The 24,497-nt window shown below is 46.9% G+C and overlaps 1 protein-coding gene across 1 annotated transcript in view; it reads right to left on the bottom strand.

Moving 5' to 3' along the window:
* Nuak1 (NUAK family kinase 1) overlaps nt 1-24,497 on the bottom strand; it is a 70,993-nt gene that overhangs the window by 18,002 nt on the left and 28,494 nt on the right. The window contains exons 2-4 of the mRNA XM_031348875.1: nt 21,043-21,163; nt 5,259-5,410; nt 3,427-3,492 (exon numbers count right to left, since the gene is read on the bottom strand). Of these exons, the coding sequence (XP_031204735.1) occupies nt 3,427-3,492; nt 5,259-5,410; nt 21,043-21,163 (339 nt within the window). The remainder of the gene's footprint in view (nt 1-3,426; nt 3,493-5,258; nt 5,411-21,042; nt 21,164-24,497) is intronic.

Raw genomic sequence — 24,497 nt, 5'->3', positions numbered from 1 at the left:
GAGGAACCAGTCACACGGCTCACACCAAAACTGCAGCAACATCTAACATGTTCCAGTCAGAAGCCTCTTTAGAGACTACCCCCGCCACAGAAGGGATGCACCCACAATGCGACAACCGCTCCCCCTGCCCTTAGGACGATCTTGCCACTCACATTCAGTTGGTTGGTAGTACATTTGTACCCATGGTCCCCCTAGGCCAGACAGCGATGGCCTTTCATTCATGCAGAGGCCAGCTTGTGGCCATGTGTATGACTGCTTCTGTCAGCAACTGTCCTTTCTAAATATGCTTCTTTCGGCAAAGTGCTGAGTCAGGAAGAGCGGAGCCCTTACAGCCGGAAGGCAAATCAACACCAGCTGAAACACATTTTTAAAAACCCTTGGAAGTGGGTGCGAGAGGATGGAGTTTGCCTGGAAGTCAAACATGGGAGTTTTAATTCTGGTTCAGTGTTCCTCTGCCTGAAAAATCAAACAGTTCTAAATGCCTACATGTGCCAGGCACCACATGCTTGAAGATAAGAAAGACACAGCAAACTACTGACCTCAAGCACGTAAAAGTGACCCTCAACAAGTTCTTCCAAGTAGAATAACAGGCATTAGTTGAAGTCTCTGTACAGTGGAGGAAACAGTAAATAATGATATAATAAAAGGACAGATTTGACTGTGTGTGTGTGTGTGTGTGTCCATCCTGGGCAATGTCAGGAGTAGAGACTCCTAAGAAAAAGGACAAATTAAATATAGGACCAAAGTTGACTTTTGTAAAGTACTATGTGTGCAACTTGACTACAAAAACCTGGTCCCCAGGAGCTCCCTGCTCTGTGGCTGGTTTACAAATGAGCTGTTCTTCCAGGCTGCTGCTCCATTGTCCCCTACACAATTGCTCTCTGAATTCTGGCCATTCTTCTGCTCCATTAGGGAATTCTATGACTCCACAGGAAGCTATGTGCCTTATCACTTCTGGGACTACAGCATGGGGACCAAGAGGTCACACTGTACCACAGAACCCAATCCCCAGGCAAGAGGCTCACATTCCAGACCTTGTAAAGACTACATTTAGTTCTGAGGGCTCCCGGCGACAGGTGGCAGGAAGAATCGATCTGGACAGAGCATCACTGAGATCAATAGATGGTATAAAACCCTTAGAAGGCAAGGGTCCAGATTGACAGCAGGCTCGACCACGCCCCTCCCCACCACCCCCCAGAATCGTTTTCTCAGCTGCTGGCTTTCCATGCATTTCCTCCGTCAGGGGCCAGACACTTAGGCAAGCTCTTGGAATGGACATAGCTAAGCACCATCTCCTTTGAATGTATTTCTAGCTATTTTCACATTTGTTGTCAATGCCTAGGACTGGGGATTGCCCACAGAAACTCTCAGGAATAAATTGACTGGAGAAAATTAACAAACAGTAGACAGCCTTTCTTCCTACTTGACAGGAGAAGCTAAGTTCAATGGGTGAGAAATTTATCCTAAACCCTGCCATCAACAAGAGACAGAGCTGCTACACTGACCCGGACTTTCCAACTCTAGAGCCTCTACTCCTAGACTGCACTCATTTATAGACAGTTGATTCCAACCATTTCATTCTCAACATAGAAAATATCTTGTAAAGGCCCTAGAGCACATCTGTGTCTGTTATTATTACCTATTTTGTAAATGAAGTAGCAGGGTAATGTTGGTTTATTCCAATGTCAAGGAGGTGGGAAGCCCCCCAAGCCCGTAAATTATCTTTTTGTTTTTTCCTTCTGTCAATACTGGGGTTGAACCAAGAGCTTCATACATGTTTAGCAAGTGTTCTGAAATCTGAAACACATCCCCAATCCATAATTTTTGAACTTGATAGTTAGTGCTCCTTCTGGAATAATCCAGCCACATGCCAAAAAGGGATTTGAGACTTCATTTCCTGTTCCTTAGAAGAACTGTTTCAACCCATCATTTTCACCAGGCTCTACAGACTGGACAAAAATATGTAAGTGAGGTCAAGTCTTCTGTGAGGAGCAGGCCATGGGGATGTGTCTCTCAAGGACTGCTCAAAGGATGCTCGTGACTAATGGTTGACAGCTATGTTCTACAAACCCTAAAACAGCTCTATCCTTCCACGCAAGGATGTGGTCCACCACACACCCACTGACAGCAACAGGACCAACTAAAGAGGAAGATGTAAGGTTGTTGCTATGCTTTGTCTGGGGACCAGGGTCCAGTTGAGAGCTATTGTGGTGCTGGGAGTCCTGAGGTCATTTCATAACAAAACTGGTACAGCGAGCTCCGTTTATTTTGAAACGATGTTTGCTTATTTTGCGGCCATGGTCTAAGGGACATTCAGAGTGCTCCCAAGGAGGCCCTTGAACTCTGTAGAGCCTTCTCCAGCTCCAGAAGCAGCCAGAAATAAATGCGAACTCCATCACTTGCCCACCCTTTCTTTACGACTGATTTTTATTTCTGATTATGCGTAGGTACATGTGTCTGGTATGTGGACCTGTGTACATGTGAGTGCAGGTGTCCTCATAGGCCAGAAGAGAGTGTAGGGTCCTCTGGAGCTACAGTTAATGGGTGTTTGTGAGCAGCCCAATGTGGCCACTATGAACTATATGCGGGTTCTTTAGAAGAGCAGCAAATGGTCTTAATTGCTGGGCCATCTATCCAGCTCCCAACCCACCATTTCTGAACTACCGCCATTTTTATCCAGCTCTCAATTCCATAGCTGGGTCAAGTGTGAGACAGTGAGGAGAAAGGAGAGGAGACATGGGGTGGGAAGTCACAGCGCAGCTAGGAAAAGGCTTCTAAGTCGGGGGCGGGGTGGTAGTCTCAGCACTAAGAAGGTAGAACAAGGAAGACCATCTGTTCTAGGTCAACCTCAACTACATAGCAAGTTTGAAACCAGCCTGGGATACATGAGATTTGACCTCAAAGTCAGAAGAGAGTGGGGACTTCTAGGTTTAAAATAATCTGGGGTCCTTCTAGCACATTCTGCATAGTGGTGTGGACTTACCTTTATACAGCAACCACTGTTACTACGGATGTATTATGTGATTTGTCTGTGCCTCAGTTTCCCTGTGTACATGTGAGTTATAAGATGAAGAGTGCCCATCTCATATGCTGTCTGAAAGAGTCATTTATGAAAGTATTAAGCACATGAGAACTAAAATACACATGAACTTACTTTTGGGGTTAAGAGTTCCAGACTGTGAGCTTCCTGAGGACAGGGACTGTGTGTCAGTCACTGTCCCAGCAGGATGAAGAGAGTCTGGCAGGCTGGAGGTCACTCCTTAACGCCTGCTAAATTAAACCACCGTTTGGATGAGCCTATTGCTGGGAGCCCTTTCCAGAGCCTGCCTACCAGCAGAGGGAGCGGCTGTGTCAGATCCGGGCTACGGGGAATCACGCCCACCTGCCACGCCCACCCACCATACCCAGGCCCCATCTGAGTTTTACCTTAATGTTGCAGTTGTCATCAAGCAGTATGTTCTCCAGCTTTAAATCCCGGTGAACGACACCATTCTGCAATGAGAAAATGGAAGAACTAAGCAGGAGCAGTAGTGTGTGAGATGACAGACAAGAGAGCTCTGAGGAGGGGAAGAGGGGAGGCCGGGCACAGGGAACAAGTCTGACAGATGAAAGCAACACACCAGCCAGCCCCGGTGGTCTTCACCTCCATCCTTCAGACCTGCTCTCACTGTCAGGACGCTCCCCAGACAGCAACCAGCGACAGGAGAGCATTAGTCACTTGCTGTGCGGTTAACGGAAAAATGACTGGAATCCATTCTCCCCCAGAGTCTGTAAACCAGCAGGGGGATTCTTTGTGGGAACGTAATTCCACTGTGTCTGAGACAGGGTCCCAGGGATGCAGCAGACATCTCAGCTGGTGCCTTGGAGCACAGGGCCCCAGGGACAGCCTGCCTGCCTGCCTGTCTGTCTGTGTGCATCCTTCATGCTGGAAAGAAGCCTGACCCAGTCTCCTAAAGCTTTGTCTTAGACACTTCCTCAGCAGCCAGCTGGAAAGACTTGAAAGTCCCTCTCCCCTCTGCAGGACTCAGGGCTGATGAAAAGGGTTGCAGGCCAATGAGACCAGAGCCACTGGGAACTGTTATGCCGTGTGACCTTTTCATTCAGGCAAACTCTGGCCAATTGGGAGGCTGGACTTGAGAGCAGCCAGCCAGCTGAAGGGAAAAGACACCAATGGGCTGGGGAGAAAGTTCTGTCCAGCTCTAACACCTGGCCTGCTCAAGTCTCTTGGGGGGGGGGTGGGCAGAGCCATCTGAGAGAGGGCTTAGGGGCTGTGTTGGATGTGCACGGGGGAGTGGGTTCCCAGCATCACGCTGCATAAATGGCTTCTGGGGAGAAAGCTGCTGTGTCGGACAAACTGAGAAGCATGCCTGTAGCTGGTTCTTTCAGTTTGTTTTCTTTTCCGTTTGATAGCTTCTAACATCTCCCCAACCACCAACTTGGAGAGAGATGGCATGTATTAGTACTATTGCTTTTGCTAATCTGAGCTCTCAGGAGGTATCTGGAGATTCAGAAATGCCCCCAAAACACATCTCCCAGAGAAGAGATATGGAGAACAGGAAAGCCGATTCTGCTTGGCTTTAAACTGTCAAAATAATGCAAGAAGTTTGTTTCACATGGTCACATTCCTGGCTGACATAAGAAGATGGAATGAGTCTAAGAACATCCCATTCATACACAATCCACAAATTTACACACTTCAAACAACGGAAGTAGTCTGTGGTGCTTTCCAGCATTACTTAAGGAGGAGTCACAGAAGGCTGCATGGTCTAATCATGAGTGTCTCTTGTGTCCACAGAGAGGTCAACCAAAGGTTGTGGGTGGGCACTTCTATCATCCTAACACTAATCTACAGAGACAGGCAGATCCTGAGGGCTCATTGGCAAGCCAGCCCAGTGGAACTGGAAAGCTCCAGGTTGGGTGAGAGACCCTGTCTCTAAAACAAGGTGGGAAGTGATGGGGAATACCTGACAATGACCTCAGGCTCTATGTACACATGCACAAATAAACGCACACACATGCATGCACGCACACATATACGTGTGCACATGCATGCACACGCATGCACACACACATACACATACATACACACGTGCACTCACACACACGGACATGCACACACACACACACACAAGCATGGTATTTGAATAGGGAGATTTTTTTCTCATCCTAGTCTGTAACATCCCCACATGTGTCACAATGAACTAACCGTGGCTTTTATCATATTAACGCTATCATGAGGTGCCAGAAAGCGGCCGTACCTTGTGGCAGTAGTGCACGGCAGACACGATCTGCCGGAAGAAGTGTCTGGTCTCCCTCTCGCTGAGGCGTCTCCGCTCGCTGATGTAATCATACAGCTCTCCTTTGCTGGCATATTCCATGATGATCACAATCTTATCTTTGTTCTCAAACACTGTGGGGGGGCAGGGAGAGAAAGAAGCAAACACTCTGTTACACAGCAGGATTAATGAGGACCGACTGCAGAGATGGAGCAAGGAACTGCAGAGATGGAGCAAGGAAGACCATAGAGATGCCACTGAGCCAGATGGGGCTTGGGGAACAGGTTGCAAATGTACGCATTCAACATCAGGGGGCTTGGGACAATGGTGGCTTCACTCTGTCCCAGCACCCAGCTTGTACAGTTGAGGGAAACATACCCGGGTCTTTCATGTAGACCCCACTCTCATTAACAAGATCATCTCTCCCCAGTGCCCCACCCCGACCCCTGCTTAGTTCTCTGTAGAGAGAAGAGAATTAATGATCACAAGTATAGGGCTGTGGAGGTGGCTCAGGAGGTGAAGCATTTGCTGCCCAGATGTGAGGACCTGAGTTCAGAACCCTAAAATCCAACCAAAAGCCAAACACAACAGCATGGCATGTCTGTGATCTCAGTGCTCCCATGCATGCTCTCAGTGATCCCATGCATGCTCTCAGTGCTCCCATGCATGATCCCAGTGCTCCCATGCATGGTCTTGGTCTTCCTATGCATGATCCTAGTGCTCCTATGCATGATCCTAGTGCTCCTATGCATGACTCCAGTGCTCCTATGAGTGATCCCAGTGCTCCCATACATGATCCCCCAGTGCTTCTCTATGGGGACTGGGAGGTGGAGACAAGGAGAGTCCCCCAGAAGCTCCATGAGCCAGACTAGCTTACACAGCACCAAATAAGAGACTGTTAGAAACAAGGTGGATCTGGGGGACTGACAGCAGAGGTTGTTCATTGACCTCTATGTCCATCATGGCTCACATGTACAGCATGTACTCCAAAGATGCATGCGCGCACACACACACACACACACACACACACACACACACACACACTGCTGCTGCTACTGCTCATCAGCATCTGATGCAGACAGGATACCGTATCACTGACAAAGCTTCTCTGGCACCCATCCTGTTATCTCTTTGCTCACTTGGACTCGCCAGTTTTCATACACACCTTAATGTATTTCATCACATCCCACACAACCTGATGGACCCATCTTAGACCCACTTTGCTCATCTCAAACTTACAACACACCCCCAGGGAATATCTGAAATTTTACCATTCGGAAAAGAGCCCAGAGAGGACAGCCTACAGAGGCTGTAAGACTTGCAGAGCCTGCAGTCAGTTACTACTTGCCAAAATCAAGGGAGGTCCGCTCAAGGATGAGGTGTCCTAAACAGCTGGCCAGAACCAACTTAGTCTGGCTCTGGGCATGACCAGGGAGCCCCAGGGCCAAACCTGGAATGGCGTCAGGACCAACCCCTGCAGCCCTCTGGCGCTGGGTGTCCCTGCCTGCAGCCCAGCCCATTCTCACCCGGCCTCCATGATGTTTGTCAAGGCCCTCTTGCCAACTCTGTTCTCCAGCAGTTAGGATCAAATCGGGGTCCCACACGGACACCCAAGGACAACACAGGGTCAGAGGAGAAAAGTCAAGGAAGAGAGAAGGTTCTAGGTGCTTGGTCCACTTCAGCCACTCACTCTACTGCCACGGAGCCTTAATTTAGGCTATCAGGTAAGATGTCTGGAAGCAGATCTTTCCAAAAAGACTCAGAGGGAAGCCCCTGGAAACAACTTCTGCCCAATTCTACCTTATCAGGTTCAACTGATCCCTCCCACTTTGATGTCCAACAATACAGAAAGAGCTGTCAGCCATTCACATTTCTCACATTTACACACACGGTGCTGCCTCCACCTCCCTGCTCTCTCCCTGACTCACCCCTACCTATCCTGGCCAGGTGTTCATCGATAGAGCTTTCAACCATATTTATCTGCACATCACATGCCATCAGCCTCTTACATCCTGGCCCATTCCTGCCTCATCGTAACATATTCCCTGGTTACATATCCATTTTCTTCTGCCTGGATGCGGAGCTGGGGCAGGGAGAGCTAAAAACTAGCATTCTGTCCTTGCTGGTTGCATGACTCTAAGAAGTTGCTTACCTTCTCTGTATTTCTGTTACATCAAAGGCAAAATGGGAATGAAATTAGAAAGCGTTTCTTAGGACTGTTGGGAGAACGAATTGATAACAGGATGGTAGACGCTTAGAACGAAGCCTGAATGCACAGCCTTCAATAACCTTGGTTGTTATTGTTTATCTTATTATTATTGGACCCCCCAGGGTGGGCACCGAGACAAACAGGAGCATTCAATGAGCAACTGAGTTGAACTGGAACCTGCCTGTGGCCTGGGCTCCCTGCCCTCCCACACCTTGTCTCTAGCCACCAGAAGGTCACCCTCCCCCAGTTCCTTTTTGGCTCCTGCCAGTCCAGCTCTCTGATAAAATAAAGAGGAAGGCAGTAGGAAGGTAGAGGGAGGGGAAAGGGGACAGCCAGATAAAATTGGCTGGCTGCTCAGGAGTCTGCTGGCCTCTCTGTACCCAGCCTCTTGGGCTCCTACTAGGATTTCATCCTGGATTGGACTCTTCATTAACTTTAAGTTCTGGGAAGTAGGAAGGTGGCCTTGGGACGTAGGGCTCAGGCTGCAAACCTGAGTGATATACATGCCCTCAGGAAGCGACTGGCTTCCTTAGGTAGGGAGAAGGAAGAAAACAGTGTGTGGCCGAGAGCGCGCACGCGCGCTTGCACACACACACAAACACCTCACATCCCAGGCTCTGGAGTATCCTTAAAGGTGACTGAGACTCAGTGACTATCAAGGGCACACCTCTCTGCAGACAGGACCATCAGAGGCTGGCTCCTCCCTTTTCAACTGTTCACTTCAACTCGGGCTCAGCGTGACAGGTACTTCACTAAGCAACTCTGCTGGCACAGCCTGACACTTTGACGGGGTCCATCCACCTGTGTCACCCCACCACATCCTCTCTGGTTTCCAACCCTTCCCTGTCACTCCACTGCCAAGTGCCTGACAAGCAGAACAGCTGCAAACTTCTGTTTCCTGGAGCACAGATCCTGCAAGGTACTCTGGGGAAAAAAAAAAAAAAAGACCTGGTGACTAAAGAGATGAAATATTTGGAAAATGCTCACACCTGGGCTTGACTGCCTTTGGACAGTAGGCTTTTCTCTCAGGTTCTGCAGGTAAACCAGGGCACTTCCGTGTCCCTACTCACACCCAGAGGAAGGGCTCTCCATCCAGTCCGGGAAACACTGGATGCATGTAATGGTATCTAAAAAGACTACTCCCTTGTTGCCTTAGGCCATCAGCAGGGCCACAGAACTCTCTGTGTGCCCAGGCCTGGCTATGGGACACCATCTGCACCCTCTATAGAAGGCAGGCCAGGTTCATAGCCAATGCTTGAATATCACATTAGATGAGCTAACTGCCAAAGAGATTTCTTCATTTGGAGAACATAATGGCCTGTCAGGGAGACTGCTGAAGCCTCCAGTTGTTACTGCACAACAGCACCGAGTACTGTGGGCCTACTAGGTGCCAGCCCTGTGCTAAGAGGCATTTTGTGTGAATGTTGTCATGTGGGTGTGGCCCTTTAAGCCTTTTTATTTTATCGAGAGGAATTCCTGGTATAGCAAGGCTCAGAACAGTCACCATGATTACAAAGAGCCCAAGCAGGGCTGGGCTAGACTACACAACTGTCCTTCAGGATCAAAGCTCAGTCTGTTACCATCCATCCGGCCTGACTCTCATCAAGACTGCCCTCAGACTCTCCTTGCCAGTGTGGTACTTTGTACCAGGCCACAGCTACCCCAGACACTCAGGCTCTTCAAACAGGAAGGAACCACGGATCGCCTATAACTCTTTCCAGCAGAGCCCAGTGTTCACGATGGTTAAGGTCTTGGGAATCAGCACTAAGGAATGACTGGCTTCTGCATCCTAGTCCTGAGGCTCCTTGCCCACGATTAAGGTCACTGACAGAGAAGTAGTAGGCATCTTTGGGATCTTTCTTCTCACAAAAATGGGCTGTTCCCCTCTGAGCACTTTTTACAACTGGTTATTTATAAGCCCAGAAATCTTGTCTGTGTTTATATTATTAGTCACTGAGCAAAAGCTTATTTTCCATCACTTGGGAAGGGTTTCCTTTCTGAAAAATGGAAGCCTGTGTCCCTTGGCCAGACACTTTTACCCACAAGCCCGGTGGCTCCAAGATGGTAAGGAAAACTGTGGCCCTTGACATGCCTGCCAGGCCTACCAGGAAACTGCAGGCCCTGAATAGAAACTGAGCTCAGGTTGAGTCAGCCCAAAGCACAGCGCCAGGACCCTGGGCTGCCCAGCCTGGGTTTCAGTAAAGCAACAGAAGTGCAGAAAGCACCTACTACGTGGATGGCATTGGGGATAATTCAAAGAGGTGACCCAGTAAAGAGAGTAAGTGAAGACAGACTGGGGAGAAGAAACACCTCGAGAAAAGCAACAGTCTCCAGCCTCCGTCAGGTCCCACAAAGGGAGAAGCAAGAAGAGGGCTGTGAATGGAATGTGAAGTAAGGTAGCAGATAAATATCCGGGGGAAGCTCCTGGGCAGCCAGGCAGGTGAGTTAACAGTGCAGAGACAACAGAAAAGAGGGAATGAAGGCCAGAGAGGAGCATCTGGGATCCTGGACCTCTGAAACAGCCCAAGACTCAGCCCTTCCCAGGGACCTCTCCTTCCCTCTCCTCACCAGTGACTGCATGACACAGACCCAACACTGACAGGCCACAGTGATCCTGTGAAATCAGCACAGGGACCACAAGCTTGGGACCAAGGGTATGGCTTCCATGGATTTTAGTATATCTGCACCTACATAATGATATACACGGGGGGGGGGGGCAGGCTGAACAGGATACTCACTTATGAACATCTAGAACAAATAGGCTGAAGAAGGCATTAATGCTGGGTAGTTGACACAAAGTCAAGAGACACCAGAGAGGGACCCTCCATCATATTGGTCTGTGGGTATGTCTGTGGGTATGACTGTGGGGGCAATTTCTTGTTAATTGATAGAGAAATATGGGTGGTGCCACCCCTGGGAAGGTAGTCCTGGTATAAGGACAGTAGCTGAGAGAGAGCCTGAAAGCAAGCTAGTGCTGCTCACTCCTCCATGGCCTCTGCTTCTGTTCTGCCTCCAGGATGCTGCCTTGAGTGCTTGTCCTGGCTCCCACCATGACAGACTATTACAAGTCAGCTGAAGTAAGCGCTTTTTACCCATTGTGTTTGCTTGTTTGCCTTGTTTGTCATGCTGTTCATCATCCAAAGTTAAAACAATAATCCTGTATTTTTAATAACTGTAGGCGTGAAACAAAGTTTCATGGTATGAGATTTTCCATGTGTGGTCTATCACATTGATGCTCCGAACATTTAGCATCCTGGAACATCTCAGACTTCAGGTTTCTGAATCAGGGATGCTCAATCGGTGTCCACATTATCCCACTTCATTACTCCCACCAACAAGCAACGCTACCAACTCCAGTCACCCCACTCAGAGCTCTTTGCCACTAAATACCTCCCCTGGCTTATAAATAAGCAATACCATAGTATGTTGACTATAAGCTAATCAGATGGATGAGTTTTGCTTCTTTTGAAGTTCTTAAATAATGGACCATATAGGGCATATTCTTTTGTGTGGCTTCAATAACCACAAATAATCTAGATGAGAATATTCACAGTGTTCTGTATCATTGATGAGTTTTTGTTCATGCTATGAACTCTTTATCATACAGGGGTGTTGTGCGGGCTTATTCATTCATTCTACCTCAGATGAACATTGAGGCGTTTCCAGCTGAAGAGCCCTATGAGCAGAGTTTCTGGGAACATTTACTATTATTGCTGTCATGTTTACTGATTCCATTTTTATGTGCATGAGTATTTTGCCTACATGTATGTACATTCACCAGGTTTATGCTTGGTGCCCTCAGGGCTGAGGAGAGGGTATTGGCTCCCCTGGAACTGGAGTTATGGTTGGTTATGAGCCACCATGTGTGTGCTGGGAACTGAACCTAGGTCTCCTGCAAGAACAAGTACAATTACTTATTGGGCTATCTCTCCAGATTAACTAGGAACATTCTTGCATCACACATCTTTTGCTTTTGTTGCATGTCTATACACATTGTTGTTGGACTGATACCCAATAAGACTTTGAATCCAAATTTGTGTGACTGAAAAAAACTAGGCATGGTTTTACTATGACTCCTCCTCCCTACCCACCACCATTCATTCATTCCCCCCACCTCCATTCATTCATTCCCCCCACCTCCACTCATCCTTCATGCACTATGTTTAGCAAAATTTCTTCTTGATGGAGTCTAATTCTCAGGTTCTCCTGAGCACCCTTTATCAGTCTATGAACTCTCTGCGAATTCTGCTGTGTGTTAAAGCTGATCAAACAATGCCTTCAAGAAGTCATGTCCTACTTGGAAATGAATGAGCTTAGCAAATAAACTATGAGTGGAAATGCATGGCTCAGACTCTTAGCATCCAGAGGACAAGGGGGGAAGGGCCAGGGATATAAATCTGAATGATAGGGTTTTGCTTTAATTGGATACTACTGCTATTGTCCTGGCATACCACAGAACATCCAGGCAAGTCCCCTTTCTTCCATCAGCGTTTTGCTACTTCCCAGAAACCAACTTGGATTACTTTTCTCGCTTTCTGTTTATTTTCTATTTCAAGGGAGAGAGAGAGTGGAGGACTGGTTGCTATAGCAACAGCTGCATCTCCACATTAAACCTGAATTTTATCAGACGCTTGTTCTGACAGTTCACTCCTGACTTCTGATCGGCTGGCTTTCACAACCACACTCATTACAAAGCTCCTAACGATTCCCCTCTGCTGCCCCCAAGGCTAATAACACAGCTTATATAGCTTGAGAACGTGCATAACATAAAAACTCTGGCCTGGGAGAAACACTCAGGAGGAGGGCATCCTGGGATTTTTAACCATCCACAGGCCATTTCTGAGACAAATACACCAGGCCCCTTAGCAGGACAGTAAAGTGGGGATCAATTTACAGGATGTTCCAGGTAGAGGCAGATGGTTCTGGAAAATGGAAAATTTCTTCCTATGGAAATGGAGGGTAGCTTTCTGGATCAAATGGCCTCTCAAGGGAGGAAGACTAGTTTGTTGGTTTTAAGCAAAAAATTTTAGGCAAGGGCTTAGGAGGGGACTGGCCGGAGTTCTCTGCGTGGATTGGATTCTATCTGTCCAGGGTACCTCCACTCACACCAGACAGCAAGTATTTTTATTGATGTCTTCAAACTGCCAGAAGCACCTTTTCACTCCCAGGGGGACTCACTTTTATTAAAGACGAAAGATTCTCACAGGAACCCCCAGCCTGCTTTTCATTTCAGAAACACGAGAATCTTTTCTTGAAAGAGTCGGCGGCCACCTAATTAGTCACTGAGTCAGTACAGGATTAATTCTTCAAAAGTATAGTCCCAAGAACTAAATTGCAAATACCTCAGGGGCCCATGGCTTTACAAAATAGTCCTCTGATGTCTGCAAGCTCCCCACAGTAAGGGTGAGAAAATACAGCTAGACTAATAGCTCCCATTGTCAATGGGGTGGTCAGAGCTGAATCACAGGCAGGCACTTCCCAATTTGGACAATGGAAGGCTTTTTGGCTCACACTTGTCTTACAATACACCAACATGAGAGATGTTGGCTGGAATGCTTAAAGAGGACCGTACCCAGCCTGGCCACCCACCCAGCCCCAAGGTAGACTTCACATGGTGTATGCCTGTAATCCTGATTCTCAGGAGACCGAGGATAAAACAGAACAAAACAAAACAAAACAAAACAAAACAAAAAAAAAAAACCTAGAAAATAAAACAAGGTAGGGGCTCTGTCTGGGGAAAAGAAGATGCAGTGGGCTCACTAAAATTTTTTTCCCTTATGTAGAGTTATAAATACTGGGGAGAGGGACAATGCCAAACTCTAGGAGGGCAAATGAGAAGGCTAAGATAGAAGAGGGGTCTCCAGGACACCAGCCTGGACTAGCCACTGGACTTTAGCTCCCTAAACCCTACCTGGGGAGGAAGGCATCCTCAGGACTCTAAGGTGGATCAGGCTTCATAGGTACCACCACAAACTCAGCACACACACACACACACACATACACACACACACACTAAAGAAAGAAAGAAAAGCTGGGGTGGGCTAGGCTGGGTTGGGGAGTGCATATGAGTCACTATGAGACTATGAGTTTCAGTCATTATCCCTGCTAACTGATCTGAAGGCTCACAACCACCCCAAGGAGAAGGAAAGGCCCCAGACTGACAGTTCTTAAACAAGCATGCTGACCCAGCAGTGACAGGGACACAGACAGCCTTGGCTCCTCTTCCACAACGCTCAACAGGAAGCTTAGCTGGGGGGCTTGGCTCACCCCAGCTACCTGGCCAAAGGAAAAGCCACATTAGTGGCTCCCTCCGGTGTAGCTGATGAGTGATCCCCTGTGCAGGGCTGAGCCATTCTGCAGAGCTTGCCACTCTCAATTTCAGCCTCATTGTAAAGACATCACACAATAGCCATCACGGGCAGGAAGCTTCGTGGTGTAAGAAGTTAAGATGAGCGTGGGTAAGAGCCAGAGTTACAGATCTGCATAAGTGGAACCTGCCCACACGTGCACATATCTGCACTGGTGTGTGTGTGTGTGTGTGTGTGTGTGTGTGTGTGTGTGTGTGACAGACAGACAGACAGACAGATACATACAGAGGCAGATACAGGTAGACAGACAAACAGAGACAGATAGACAAACAGAAATAGACATACAGACAGATGGACATACAAAGACAGGAGGTGAGAGGGCAGTGATGCAAGGAGTGAGTTCACTTGTATAAACATCAGACTCCTGTGGCTCCCTACAAAGTTAACTTCAGTTCTCTCTCTCCCTCCATCTCTCTCTTATTAAACATTTTTATTATAGGATACATGTATGTGTGTGTGTCTCTGTGTGGCTATGAGCTCGTGAGTGTGGTACTTAATGAAAGGAGCACCCCCTGGAGTTGGAGTTATAGAAGATTATGAGCTACTCCGTGGAGGTGCTGGTAACCAAACTCAGGTCCTTGGCAAGAGTGGGAAATGTTCTTAACCACTGAGCCGTCTCTCTATCTCTAAGCCCAGTTCTTTTAACCAGGACCCCGTTGCCAGTCCCTGGTTGCCAGTTAGCCATCAGTGTTAGAGTTCAGTGAGATTTATACCACAAAACATGCACACACACACACGCACACACACACACACACACACACACACACATACACACACAAATGCACACACAAAACAGTTAGAGCATAGGCTCTCTGTCGGAATTCATGGAGGTACTGGAGAGAAGCATAAATCCTCCAATCATAAAAGCCCAGACATCTGCAGGGTAGAAGTTATAGGTCCCCAGCCCTCCTTCAGGCAGTCACATATAAGGCCACTCTTGGGGGTTCATGAGCCTTCCCTCTTAAATGCATGTTCTTGATGGTATAAGCAAATGCTTAAATGACCCCAGTTCATCTTAAAAGGCTCTGTATTAAACACAATATAGTTTCATTTATTCTCAAAAAAAAAAAAAAAGAAGAAGAAAGAAAACCTCATCTTCAAGTGTAAGTGGCATTATTTAAAGCACTAGGAAATATTGAATTGCAGGAAATTCAGGAGGGTGAGGCAAGACAATCAGGGAGAAACATTTGTTTTTTGTTTGTTTTATTTCTAATCTCCGGCCTCTAGAAAAAAAATGGCTTGGATGTAATCAAATGAAAATAATACACTTGAAGGTCAAGGAGCTAATTTCACAGGAAACATTTAAAATGTGGTTGAGCTGACATACAGCTGAGAAGCTCATTCCTATAGTTAGAGTAGGCGAGCCTGGGGGCTGGGGGTGAACAGAGACGGGCCATGCAGTCGGGCCCAAGTTGCAAGTACTTCACTTAGAACTCACAGGGCTGGCAGCAGAGGAGCACAATAAATCAATACCCACAATTCGGTGCCATAGGTTCAAAAGAGTAAGTAGAAGCACACAGCACCGCTTTGCCAAGCTCAGCAAACGGTTTCATGGTGCTCTGAGGTCCCTGGGGAGGATGGCATCCACATGGCTTACGAAGTCAACCCAGTAAAGAATAAAGGTATCACTCACTGCTCTTTGGTGACTGCGGCCAGAATAGGTTCACTGGCTCTTTGATGACAGATGATTATACCAAGACTGCTTTCAAGAGCAATGCTTATCATCCTTTTGGTTTCAGAGGTCACTCCATGTTTCTCAACCTGATCAATCAGAAGCCTTAGGGTTGAGGTGCAGACATTAGAGTCACAAACTGCCATGGGAGTATACACGTGCACCTAACATGAGGAGTCATGGACCTGGGGTAGTGCGGCCTCATCAGCCCACCGCCCGCCCGCCCGCCCCAGTAAGTTTCTATCCAACCTTCCCTAGCCAGCATAGCTGTAATAACCAGACGAAGAGACAGCTCAGCCGATAAAGTGCTTGCCATATAAACGTGAAGACTGAAGTCTGAGTCCCCAAAACCCATGAGAAAGCCAAGTGGGCATGGGTCGTGCCTGTAATCCCAGCATACAAGAGATAGAAATAAGCTCATTCAGGGAGTTCTGAGTTTGAATGACAGAACCACCCCCCACACCTCAATATATAAGGTAGAAAGCAATCAAGGGCAACACCAACCTAGGATACACACATACACATACACGCTCACACACGTGCACACACACATACTCCTACACAAATGCAAACCTAACACACATACAAGCTACACATACAATAACATAAAAAGCAATTCTCTAGCATTTACTAAGCAGACTCCAACACATGCCTAGCAATTCTGTCCCTTTGCACGTGTAATCCTACACTGACCGTAACTTCAGATAGACCGTAACTGCCGTAACTGAAGTGCCTTATGGCAGGAACGCAGAGACTAGATGAGAATGAGAATGGAGGCTCCTACATCTTCCCCAGAAGAGCTGGCATAGGGCAGAAGATTGGCATGTTTATCAAAAGAGAAGTTTAACTACTTCATTCCTTCTTGTTTTAAGTTTAATGATCAATTTATAAACACTCTTAATTAAGAGAATGTTCAGGTAGGCAGTGGTGGCACACGCCATTAATCCCAGCACTAGGGAGGCAGAAGCAGGTAAATCTATATGAGTTCAAGGCCAGCCTGGTCTACAAAGAGATCTAAGACATCCAGGGCTACGCAGAGAGACCCTCTTTTGAAAAACCAAAAATAGATAGATAGATAGATAGATAGATAGATAGATAGATAGATAGATAGATAGACAGACAGACAGACAGACAGACAGACAGATCTATGGTAGGTAATGAATACCAAAATAAGCCTTTCTGTGTGTTGCAGGAAGCCAAGATAAAAGGAATAAAGGTCATCCTTCTCCAGCACACTGAAATGCAAAGAGCCAGTAAAGTGATGCAATCAGTCATGGCCAGGAAGAGAGACTTCCAGAACCCCAAGCCAAGGGCACACATGAGAAGACCCAGGCTGCATGCCCCCACGCCCCACCTGTTTGCTTTCAAATGTGGTACTACTACCAGATGGGAGGCTGGATTCCCAAGCCTTGTGCTGTGCAGTAAAGATATTAGTCCCCAGAGGGTTTTCGGACAGGGTTTCCTAGGCTTTCAAAGGGGAAGTGGGGGTGAGACAAGCCGCCTTTGATGTCTGAACTCAGCCCTGAAATCAGAACCACAGACAAAATCCGTTTTTATCTCTTGCATTCTAAGCGACCAAGTTGAAAATTCCTGTGCTTCCCTTTTCTGCTGTTTTTCCGTATTGTCAATTGCCTCCTGCTGAGGGAATGGAATTCCTCTTACTGGGAACCAGGGGTCCACCCTGAGATGCTGTCTGAGATTTCTCTGAGATTAGGTTACCCCAGCATCCCACACTAGAAAACACACACCTCTTCCCTTATTGACTTAGCAATAGAAGCTGGAGATGGTTTGTATCTACACACAGTTGACAAATTTGAGGCTAAGTCACCCTCACTGGAAGGTCAACAGGACAGTTCACCCCGGAGGTTCAGAAAGACATGCTTGAAAGGAATTAAGTTTAAGATCTGGCTAATAGCAGAGCTGACTCACTGGGGTTACCATTTCGTGGGCCCGAGAGTAAACACCTTAGAAACCATCTGGACTGTAAGCCCACAGGGGTGGGCCACAAGCTTCCTCTCAAGATTATGGGCAGAAATGTTGTTAGACATGCCCACTTGCATTCCCTTTGCCTGCAAAGCCCAGTTGCCCCAAGGGCTTAGACTCTACTCCATGCAAAATCAGGTGGTCAAAATTCACTCAGCTCAAGCCAGCCAGATAGGAAGTCAGGTGGTCAAAATTCACTTGTTCACCTTACCTCTTTCCCGTCTCCCTTTCTTACATGTCACCTCTTAGAAAGAGTGGAGGTTGCATCCTTTGCTTTTGTATTTTAAGGGAGACGGGGTACAATGGGTACTAAAGCATGCCATTTTCCTCTGGGACTACAATGCTAATATAACCATTAGTGCCAAACAAGCTGTCCCTTCCCTTGGGAGAACCCAAAGTTCACTAAACAGGGCTAGGCACAGAATTGTTTTATCATGCTGAAGCCAGTGGCGTTGGTGGGTCTCTATGTGCACTTGTCTGTGTGCATGTACACATTGATATAGATACATGCACACAAACACATGCACATGCAGATGTGTGCATGGGGTGATTCTAAAGGCCCTTATTGAAGAAGAAACTATAAAGCATTTTTCTAGCGCCAATTCACTTGGCTAATGCCCAAATGACCACTTAGGCAATCCACTAAGCAAATGAACACATGTCCACACTCAGCACAGGCTCGTGGTTGGCCTGTCGTCCTTCAGTTTCCAGAAAAGACACCTCTCGGTCTGTGTGTGGCAGAAGACTGGCACACAATCACCCAGACGTGCAATCCCTCACCTCCGCCCCCAGCTGCCATTACCCTCCTCTGCCAAACTTCAGGCCTGAACAGGTAGCAAGGTCAGGAAAAAAAAAAGGCCAGTTGAAGTGGCTACAGAGACAGCAGGGTGAAGACACTACCAAAGGAAAGAAATACAGTCAGAGGGCCCAGTGTCAGGGCCACCAGCTAGCTGCATGACTGGCTAGACTGTGTCTCCTGCTCAAAACTCATGTTGAAGTCCTAAGGTGCTCTGTACATCAAAACGTGGCTCTATCTAAATGTCCTGCCAGAGATAATTAAGTTTGAATGAGGCCATTGGCATGGGCCCTATTCCAGCTTGGCCAGAAAGATGGCACTTGCACAGGATATAGGGAAGCCTCTTTGAAGACGAGGTGAGAAAGAAGGTGGCTTTCTACATGCCCAAGGGAGAAGCTCCTCTGAAGGAGCCTCACTGTTATCAGCTTGATCTTCAACTTCCAGTCTTGAGAACTAAAGAAAACAGGAATTTTCCTTTTCGAAACCACCAGCCTGAGGGGCTGCATTATGATAGCAAACTAGTGCACCCAACATGTCCTTATTACCCTTCCAGGGTCTCAGTGTCCACATCTACACAATGGGAATGCTTGACCTGCCCAGCTCACGGATTTGCAGTGCGGGGGGCAGGGGGAAGTGATTCAAAGAGAAGTCGATGGTCCCAAGCTTGCTGAGCCTGTAGACTGCCTGGCCCTACCTCTAGTGTGTTCCATTCTGTGGTCCCAGATAAGGTCCTGACACTCGTCTCTACTCATCTCTACATGATGTTGAGGCTGCTGACCCAGTCACAGCACTTCAAAGGCCACTACAAGAGGTGTGTGTGACTGAACAAGTAAAAACTTCCCTTTAAAAAAGGCCATCCTCAGGCAGTAGAGATGGCTCAGCATCTGTTAGGTATACTGTTCTTGCACAGGACCCAACTCTGACTCCAGCACCCACTTCAGTGGTTCACAATCACCTGGAACTCCAGCCCCAGGGGATCTGATGCCCTAATGTGGCCTCCATGGGCACTGCAATCCCAGGCGTATACCACACAAATAAGAGTCATGTAATTAAAAATTAAAATAAAAAAGTTTTAAACCCCATCTCGAAGGATATCCAAAAAAGATTGAAAAAGCAGAAAAGGTATTGCCAATGTTTAAAAAATGATAATAATAAAAATAAATTTAAAAAAATCTAGGGCTGCCATCTTATTTCCTTTACCTGATACATTTTTATGGATTGGAAATGAAAAGAAAGTTCATTTTTAAAAGAAGTTCATTTTCCTGACTTAACCATATATTTAAAAATGTTCTGGGGAGGTCAGGGAGATGGCACACTCCTTTAATCCCAGCCCTCAGGAGGTAGATAGGAGGATTTCTGTGAGTTCCAGACAAGTGAGACCCTTTCTCAATCCCCCAATAAACTAATAATAATATATTTACATTAATGTATCAACATATTTTAAATGTATATAACCTTATTCACATATATTTATATATATATTAGGGAAATATTTGAACACAGTAAGTTTAAAAGCAGTACTTTTTCATAAGAAAATAATCAGAAATGAATATATAACTGGAGGTCAATAAAGCCTTGTTTATAACAATCAATCAGAAATCTGGAATAACAGTAATGTTTGGCAAAAAAAAAAAAAAAAAAAGCTAGACTCTTGGTGCTAGAGATATGGCTCAGCGGTTAAGAGCTGAGTGTTCTTCCAGAGGTCCTGAGTTCGATTCCCAGCAACCACATGGTGGCTCACAAACATCTGAAATGGGGATCCGATGCCCTCTCCTGGTGTGTCTGAAGACAGCAACAGTGTACTCACATACATGAAATGAAATAAGTAAATAAATCTTTCTTAAAAAAAGACTCAATAAATTATGGTATGCCCCTAGTAAATGAAATATTATATAAAGCCTCATAAAGTGTCTTTATGGGAAGTCTTTATTGACACGGATATACATGGTATAAAATGAGAAATGCTAGCAAAAGAGCCTGAGCAGTATGATTTAACCCTGAATAAAAACCACATATATAGAGAGAGAGAAATTAGATTTTTTTTTTTAAAAAAAAAAAAGGTTAAGAAGTATTTGTCAAACTGTGAGCGATACCTGGATCTCAATCTCTGCTGTAACAGACAGTCACAGCTTATGTAATGTTTTTACAGAATATGAAGAGTTATCGCTGTGAGAGACTTAAGACATCCTACTTCTGCCTGTAGAGGTCCAAAGTGAAAATGAAGCGTCAGCACTTTTACAAGCCTTGCCCTGCCCCACGCTTTATAAACACCAGCTAGAAGCTGGGCTCCGTTTGGGAAACCTGTCTGTGTTTGCTTCCAATTCAAAGAGACTCACCTGAAGGACCTGTTCGCCCCAGTGTGGCCATCAGGTTTGAGGGCCAAGGCTGGTAATGTACCCACAGTTACTGGTCACCCAGCAAGCAGCCTTTTTTTATATATAAGAAACCTGTCTTTCTGCACTACTGGCTTTCAGTAAGACAGGTTACTTAGCAACAGCCAAAGCCAAGAGGGAAGATGGTGGCAGCCAGAGATGTTTTATGACTCAGATGAGCTGCCCTATGTGTATCTGGTTGCATTCAATGTAACCAGATAGGAGATAACGCTTGGCTATTTTTATATCATGAAGCAAAATATTTGGCTCCTACCCAGAAGGGCAATTACCTCAAAGTCTTGGCAAGGCCGCTGCAGTATGTGAAGCGGTAACTAATACAGAAGTAGGGGAAAGAGAGTCACTGACCTTCATAAATACTGATGATATGAGGATGGTTGAGGGATGACATGATCTCAATCTCTCGTCTGATGTGAACCATGTCTAGCTCGTCCTTAATTTTGTCCTTACGGATGGATTTTATAGCAACCTATAAAGTCAGGAAATGAAACGTTACTCAGAACTAAACAGAAGCAAATCGGCCATTGTTGGTAGAGGTGGAAAATAAATGCAGATGTTGCTTGTTGACCAAACTGACAACCACCATAGCTCCAGAACAACCCCTGCAGTGCCCTCCATTTATAAACAGTCCAGGGTTTGGGTCTCCCTCTTCTTCTTCTTCCTTAAGCAGTGGTTGTTTAACCAGCAACAGTTGATTTATTCTAGGAATCCCGATTGATCCTTTAGGGGGAAAAAGGGGGCAAGGTTGAGGTGGCTTTGAAGGTTGATTGTTGACTGTGATTATGGAAGATGAAATTCTAAGCATTTAGTCTGTTATGAACCTGAGACAATGACTTAAAGAGAAAAAAAAATCACTGTGTGGCCAATAAGTCAATTCAGCCTTCAGATAGTCATCCTGAAGATCCAATCTGGGACAGCCTCTCTCTGTGCCCAGCCAAAAGCTCCAAGTGCCCATGAGTCCAAAGTTGTGGAGGACGCCAGGGCCAGTCCATAGACCCCTCAGACATATGAAAAGAAGACATCAGACGGTAACAGGAGCCTAATGAGGAATGGATATGTCTCTGTTCACAAACAAGTTGGCAAGGGACGAAAACAGGGAACCTACCAACCATTGGCTGCCACACTGTAAGTCTGCCTAGTTCCCCAAATGTGCCCTCCCCTGGCCTACTTTTCTCACATGTACATCCTGTCTTAGGTCAGAAAGAGTCAGCTAGCCCATCCCTCTAAGTAACAAAACATGATGTTATCTGCAAAAGAACAAGTCCACATGAGAAGCAGTCTACAACCAACATGTGCTGTCACAAGGTGGCTCCCAGACCACCACATCAGGAATGGACCCACATCCCTGAGCATCTTCAACCCCTGCCCGGCCCAGCTCCTGTCAACTATAAATAGAAACATATCTACCTAAGATCTCACACACACATGCATACACACAGACACATGCACACATCACACCATACACACACCCTCATGCACACACACATGCCACACACACACACACACACACACACACACACACACACACACACACACACAGTAAATGAATAAATAAAAGTATTTTAAAATGGAGGAGCAGAAGATAAATGATGCTGCCCAACAACCACATGAAGATGATTTCTGATCCCTCTGACATCTTGTTCCCATTTGCTGATCAAAAGTGGCTCAGACAAGCACAGCTGGGGACCCAGTGGAGGCACCACCCTCCTTAGCTCCTGGGTGGACCCTGGGACTGGTTAAAGGAAACAGCCTTCCAGCTCCAGGGCCCCTTGTAACTACAGTGCCAGGCTCAGAGCTACCAGGGCCCTCATGGCAGCCCCATTCAGTATGCAGCCAGAAGAGCCTCCTCGGCTTACGTCAGATGGAAAAACAGGATGAGACGCTTGATCTCGGCTGCATGAGGCCTGTATCCTGGGAACTGATGCCTGGATGAAGCAGACAGTGAACACACACAGGCCCTGGAGGATGTGGGTGGCTGCTGGACCAAATTCTACATTCCTTCAAAAGCTAAAGACAGGCCAAGGTCAGAAACCACTGCCCGCTTCCTGGGTACACAGCAAGTTGAGTTTAGCCTCGAGGAAGCCCAATTGTCAATCACGACAGTAATGCATGCCTTCATCATCCAGGGTCAGAGAGGTAAGGACATTCTAACACATGAGAAAATGAACCCACTGTCCATTCCCTGCAAGAGTCCAGTGACGGGCCAAGAGCCTTGTGGTGCCCCTGCCAAGGCAATGCTTCCAGCTGGGCATGAAAGGAGAGTACCCACATTCTCATGAAGCCCCTCTCAGCACTGCAGAAACTCAAAGGGCACCACAATCACTAAAAACCAGGGTGACTGTCCCTCCAACCAAAACCTCTCTGGGAATGCATCTTCCATTGAAAATGTTCCCATTGCAAATGGGGTGAGTGGGAATACAAGAGAAACAAAAGCCAGGAACCACTGAAGGAAGTGTAACTGCCAAAGGAGAGGCTGGCCTCCATGGCGGAGATGACCCTCCCAAGCTCAGCCAGCCAGCTAATGGCAGACCAAGAAACAGACACAAGACTCCTAAGAGTCAAGCACTCAGTAAGCACCTAACTCGCAAGCCGGATACTGTGAAGAGCTCCGCGTGCTGTCGTAAGTATGGCATCCTGCTCGTGCCAGCCTCGGCTGTGTGCCTTCCCTCCAACTGGCCCTGCCACTTCACTCCCCCTAGACCTTCCACCCCCTCCAGGACATTAGATAACAACCGATGTCCTCTTTCTTCTTTTCTTGTTTGCTGCACACCAGGCCTTTTGTGTAAGATCCAGACAGCCAAAAAGGACATTTTTTAAAGGTTTTTAAGAGCAGAGACCCATAACCACAGGCCCTAAGTGGGTATCTGCCTATAGAAGCTGACAGAGAAGCTGGGCCAGTGCACAGATACTATGGGGTAAAGGTTAGAAACAGGGTTCATACCCTGGCTAAAACCATTCTCTAGCTGTGTGGCCTTGAGCCGGTTGCATAACCTCTCCATGCCCCAGTTTCTTCATCCATTAGTAAGGAACTAACAGAATCTGCTTCGTGGGCCCTGCAAACACTGCGTGGCAGATGCTTGAAACCATGCTTAGACCAGGTAACTGCTAGGTAAACGTTAGCTGCTTTCACTCAGTGTTAGCACCCCGTAAGTAGAACTTCCCCCCTCTTCCTCCAAGCACACTTGAATTCCCGCTGGTTCCTCAAGACACAACAGTGATACCCTTACACATGGAGATCACAATTGTTTGCCCCAAAGCACAGCCAGGACTAGACAGAGCCTGGTTTTGCAATGTCACCTAAAACTACTGGTAAGCTCAAAATAGCTGAGGCCATTGTTGCTCGTATAGTTGGTATCTTTAGATTCAGTATCTTTGGATTCAGACAAGGCAGGAAGGTAAACAACCTGTGCCCCAGGAGCAGGCCGTGACCTCAACCTTCGTGACTGTGACTGCTCATTCTTTCTTTTTTTCTTTTTGAGCATCTGTCCCTGACTAGGCCACACATGCAGGAGGACACATCCACCATGCCCTCAAGGCAAGAGGTGGTAGGGAAACACAGCTGAAGAGCAACAATTACAACAAGAAATGATGTCACCCCTCCTGTGGCCAAGCCATCTAAGAACTATGCAGCCTTGTGTGACATGACATGAAAGCCCCTCTCTCCAGTTTTTCACCTCTCACATTCCCCAGGGCACAAGGAGAGAAGGAGAGAACGAATGATCAGATATCTTTTTTTTTTTTCAAGACAGGGTCTCTCTGTGTAGCCCTGGCTGTCCTGGAACTCACTCTGTAGACCAGGCTGG

The sequence above is a fragment of the Mastomys coucha genome, unplaced genomic scaffold (genome assembly GCF_008632895.1).
Source record: "Mastomys coucha isolate ucsf_1 unplaced genomic scaffold, UCSF_Mcou_1 pScaffold4, whole genome shotgun sequence".
Lineage (NCBI taxonomy): Eukaryota > Metazoa > Chordata > Mammalia > Rodentia > Muridae > Mastomys > Mastomys coucha.
Note: the sequence above shows the minus strand (reverse complement) of the source record. Positions and strands in the feature narration are given on the sequence as shown.